The sequence below is a fragment of the Palaemon carinicauda genome, chromosome 12, assembly GCF_036898095.1.
Source record: "Palaemon carinicauda isolate YSFRI2023 chromosome 12, ASM3689809v2, whole genome shotgun sequence".
NCBI classification, from domain to species: domain Eukaryota; kingdom Metazoa; phylum Arthropoda; class Malacostraca; order Decapoda; family Palaemonidae; genus Palaemon; species Palaemon carinicauda.
In genome coordinates, this window is record NC_090736.1 from 47,078,115 (window position 1) to 47,083,564 (window position 5,450).

General features: G+C 32.5%; 1 protein-coding gene across 1 annotated transcript; it reads right to left on the bottom strand.

Moving 5' to 3' along the window:
* Positions 1-1,270: 1,270 nt before the first annotated feature.
* LOC137650793 (golgin subfamily A member 6-like protein 25) lies at positions 1,271-2,290 on the bottom strand. Its single transcript, XM_068383948.1, has one exon. The coding sequence runs from the start codon at positions 2,288-2,290 to the stop codon at positions 1,271-1,273; it is 1,020 nt and encodes a 339-aa protein (XP_068240049.1).
* Between the last annotated feature and the right edge of the window lie 3,160 nt (positions 2,291-5,450).

Genomic DNA, 5,450 nt, shown 5'->3' on the forward strand with positions numbered 1-5,450 from the left:
TGACGCAATGGGCCTTGGTTAGATTTCGCCAGTCGTGTCTATCTTGATATTTTAAATCAATACTTCTCCATTCACCACCTCCTATTTCAGGCTTCATAGTCCTCAGCTATGTAGGCTTTATCTTACAAATCTTCTAATGCCTTGTGGAGTCCAGCTGAGTGTTTGGTGAACTAACTTCTCTTAGGAAAAATATATAATCTTATTAGATTATTTATAAAAGCATATTAAATTGGATATATCACATATTTTTATATAATTTTACCTTAGATTACAATATACAAAAGCAATTTCCATAAAGAGATTTCTGTGCTATAAATATTATGAAGATGAAAAAAGATATATATATATATATATATATATATATATATATATATATATATATATATATATATATATATATATATATATATATATTTAAAGAACGCTCAAGATTATTATTCCTTTTTCAATTTCTTTTAAATGGAAATTACAGTTACCTTTTCCAAATTTGATGACTTTTGAAATACTTAGGGCAGAAACGTGTAATGAAAATTAAAATCAATACAAAAGTTTTGCGTCTCAAATAAAACCATTTTTAATAAATGGATTCATTCAAACGTTCGCCGTATCGAAGCCATTACTTGTTTATGTATTGGGATGGATTCCTTAGACGAGCTAAGTTTGGTTATTCATGATGATTACCACAAAAGATTTGGACTATTTTTCCTCTTGTCGGAATTCCGTCAGAGAGTTTCACGTTTCTTCTTTTAGGCCTGCTTCACACCAGAGGATTTTTTCCCGTGCCGAAATTCTTCTGCTCGTTGATAGGCATGTTCTCAACCGAGAGGATTTTTTTCCATGGGGAAATATTTCTGCTCGCTACGAGGCATGTATTCACATGAGAGGATTTTTTCCGTGCAGAAATATTTCTGCTCGCTATGAGGCATGTATTCAAACGAGAGGATTTTTTCCGTGCAGAAATATTTCTGCTCGCTACGAGGCATGTATTCAAACGAGAGGATTTTTTCCGTGCAGAAATATTTCTGCTCATTAAGAGGCATGTTTTCACACGATAGGATTTTTTCCGTGCGGAAATATTTCTCCTCGTTCAGACGTATGTTCTCACACAAAAGGATTTTTTCTGTGCGGAAATATTTCTGCTCGTTCAGAGGCATGTTTTCACACGAGGATTTTTCCCGTGTGGAAATATTTCTGCTCGTTACGAGGCATGTTTTCAAACGAGAGGATTTTTTCTGTGCGGAAATACTTCTGCTTGTTAAGAGGCATGTTTTTACACAAGGATTTTTCCCGTGCGGAAATATTTCTGCTCGTTACGAAACATGTTTTCAAACGAGAGGATTTTTTCTGCCCGGAAATATTTCTGCTCGTTACGAGGCTTGTTTTCACACGAGAGGATTTTTTCCGTGCGGAAATATTTCTGCTCGTTCAGAGGCATGTTTTCAAACGAGAAGATTTTTTCTGTGCAGAAATATTTCTGCTCATTAAGAGGCATCTTTTCAAACGAGAGGATTTTTTCCGTGCAGAAATATTTCTGCTCATTAAGAGGCATGTTTTCACACAAGAGGATTTTTTCCGTGCAGAAATATTTCTGCTGGTTACGAGACATGTTTTCAAACGAGAAGATTTTTTCTGTGCAGAAATATTTCTGCTCATTAAGAGGCATCTTTTCAAACGAGAGGATTTTTTCCGCGGGGAAATATTTCTGCTCATTAAGAGGCATGTTTTCAAACGAGAAGATTTTTTCTGTGCAGAAATATTTCTGCTCATTACGAGGCATGTTTTCACACGAGAGGATTTTTTTCGTGCGGAAATATTTCTGCTCATTAAGAGGCATGTTTCCACCTGAGAGGATTTTTTCCATGCGGAAATATTTCTGCTCATTACGAGGCATGTTTTCACACGAGAGGATTTTTTTCATGCGGAAATATTTCTGCTCATTAAGAGGCACGTTTTCACCTGAGAGGATTTTTTCCATGCGGAAATATTTCTGCTCATTACGAGGCAGGTTTTCACACGAGAGGATTTTTTTCATGCGGAAATATTTCTGCTCATTAAGAGGCACGTTTTCACCTGAGAGGATTTTTTCCGAGCGGGAATATTTCTTCTCGTTACCAGGCATGTTTTCAAACGAGAGGATTTTTTCCGTGCAGAAATATTTCCGCTCATTAAGAGGCATGTTTTCAAACGAGAGGATTTTTTCCGTGCTGACATATTTCCGCTCATTAAGAGGCATGTTCTCACACAAGAGGATTTTTTCTGTGCGGAAATATTTCTGCTCGTTCAGAGGCATGTTTTCACACGAGGATTTTTCCCGTGCGGAAATATTTCTGCTCGTTACGAGGCATGTTTTCAAACGAGAGGATTTTTTCCGTGCGGAAATACTTCTGCTCGTTAAGAGGCATGTTTTCACACGAGGATTTTTCCGTGCGGAAATATTTCTGCTTGTTACGAGACATGTTTTCAAACTAGAGGATTTTTTCCCCGTGAAAATATTTCTGCTCGTTACGAGGCATGTTTTCACACGAGAGGATTTTTTCCGTGCTGAAATATTTCTGCTCGTTCAGAGGCATGTTTTCACACGAGATGATTTTCCCAGAGTGGCTCGCAGAGTCTGTAAGCTGTTAAACTTAAATGGAGTGGGTTAACAGTCTACACGGCTAGTAAATTATTGCCGCTCGGAAATTCTTCCGAGATTGCAGCATGTAAAGGGTCTCGTTGACCTTCATTGATTTCTACTGCATGTGGACAAAACCACGTGTCATCAATCCAATCGTGTGGAGCAATGTTATTACGGGTCGCGGTTAGGTGAATCTTTCCCCACAAATAGGATCTTGCCCTGGATAGGAAAATTATATCTAACTTTAAGAAATATAAATGCAATATTAGTCTTGTGAAATCCGATATAATTTACCAAGAAAATATTTAGATTCATAGATAGAATGACATAAAATTCATTAAATTTGGGTGGTAAATGAGATTATAAAAAAAAGGGCTTTTCAGTCATTGTCGGGAATTTTCGAACTGGCCATTCGAAAGTCCCGCCATTTGACTTCATGAACGTTTCGTCAAATGAGGGCAAGGCTGGGGGATCTTGCGGGCGAAAGACTTAAGGTTTAATACACGACTGTATTGGAACTTAAATCTTAACCACCTGGTGGGGAAGGAGCGAGTGTTGTGGAAATTGTCTGTTTATGATATATCAATGATGAATCTAACGTAAAATCGAGGCAACATGACAAAAATGTCTTATGTATGTGTTTAGTGTCAATGACTTTCCAGGTCATTGGATATGGTCAAATTCTGGCCCTCAGCCGAAGCCGTAAGCTTTCCCTTGTGTTTAAAGAAAAGCCTTAACTGTTTTGCGATCTTGTAGTAAATAAAAAGGCATTGTCAAACCCCTTGCAAAGAAATAAACTAAGATTTCCCTCCACTTTGCTAAGGAAACTTTAGTTAACGCGGGAAAACGAACTTTTCTTCGAAGCTGCTGAGCCTCACTCGGCCTCTTTGCTTCATCGTCCCCCCTAAAGATAAGTCCTTTATTAATTTGTACTCTTCTCTCTACCTCGTGTACCAGGTTGGTTGTAGTATAAGTTTGTGTGCAAGACATGTAGTTTTTATATCGCAGTTCAATGTAGAGATCCATGTGATTGGGGATCTGAATCCTTAGTTAAATAAGAATAGGGATATTTGGTGTGTGATTCGTTGTCTATTGAATTCGAATTGGCACTATTTTCAGTTTGTTAATGAGTCCGGTGTGGACTTTGTGCTTGAAGAGCACGTGTTACATTACCAAGAGTCAGCCTTGTTTTTCATTAAGTCTTGTGAATGCTTAAGGATGTTGTTTGTCTTGTATCAGAGTTTATTTCTATAATAAAATTGTAAATTTTATCGACGTATTTTAGTTAACTCCTGGAAGGTTTTGGGAATAGACATGCTAAGATTTTCGACAATAAATACACGCTTGAGGTATATATATATATATATATATATATATATATATATATATATATATATATATATATATATATATATATATATGTATGTATCTATCTATCCATAAATATACATATATATATATATATATATATATATATATATATATATATATATATGTATGTATCTATCTATCCATAAATATACATATATATATATATATATATATATATATATATATATATATATATATATATATATATATATATATATATATATATATATATACATATATATATATATATATATATATATATATGTATGTATCTATCTATCCATAAATATACATATATATATATATATATATATATATATATATATATATATATATATATATATACATATATATATATATATATATATATATATATATATATATATATATATATATATATATATACATATATATATATATATATATATATATATATATATATATATATATCTATATATATATATATATATATATATATATATATATATATATATATATATATATATATACATATATATATATATATATATATATAGATATATATATATATATACATATATATATATATATATATATATATATATATATATATATATATATATATATATATGTATATATATATATATATATATATATATATATATATATATATATATATATCTATATATATATATATATATATATATATATATATATATATATATATATATATATATATATCTATATATATATATATATATATATATATATATATATATATATATATATATATATATATATACGTATATATATATATATATATATATATATATATATATATATATATATATATATATATGTATATAGCGTTCGATCCCAAGTATGAGGTAGAAATTTATTTCTATTTGAACACGATGTTGTGTTGATATTTATCCATATTGACTCATTAGGGGTAATTTGAATGAATTACTACCAATTGTGTCACGTGGTGGCCCGGGGAAATCTGGTAAAACTCGCTGGTAAAGAGACTGATGTCTCACCAGGTAAATCCTCGGACAACTAGATTAGTGTCAGGTTCAGATTTCCTTTTATGGGCTCTCGTGGCATGGTTGGTTTCGACCTGGCCTTTCATTAGAAGGGGCTAGCGTTCGATCCCAAGTATGAGGTAGAAATTTATTTCTATTTGAACACGATGTTGTGTTGATATTTATCCATATTGACTCATTAGGGGTAATTTGAATGAATTACTACCAATTGTGTCACGTGGTGGCCCGGGGAAATCTGGTAAAACTCGCTGGTAAAGAGACTGATGTCTCACCAGGTAAATCCTCGGACAACTAGATTAGTGTCAGGTTCAGATTTCCTTTTATGGGCTCTCGTGGCATGGTTGGTTTCGACCTGGCCTTTCATTAGAAGGGGCTAGCGTTCGATCCCAAGTATGAGGTAGAAATTTATTTCTATTTGAACACGATGTTGTGTTGAT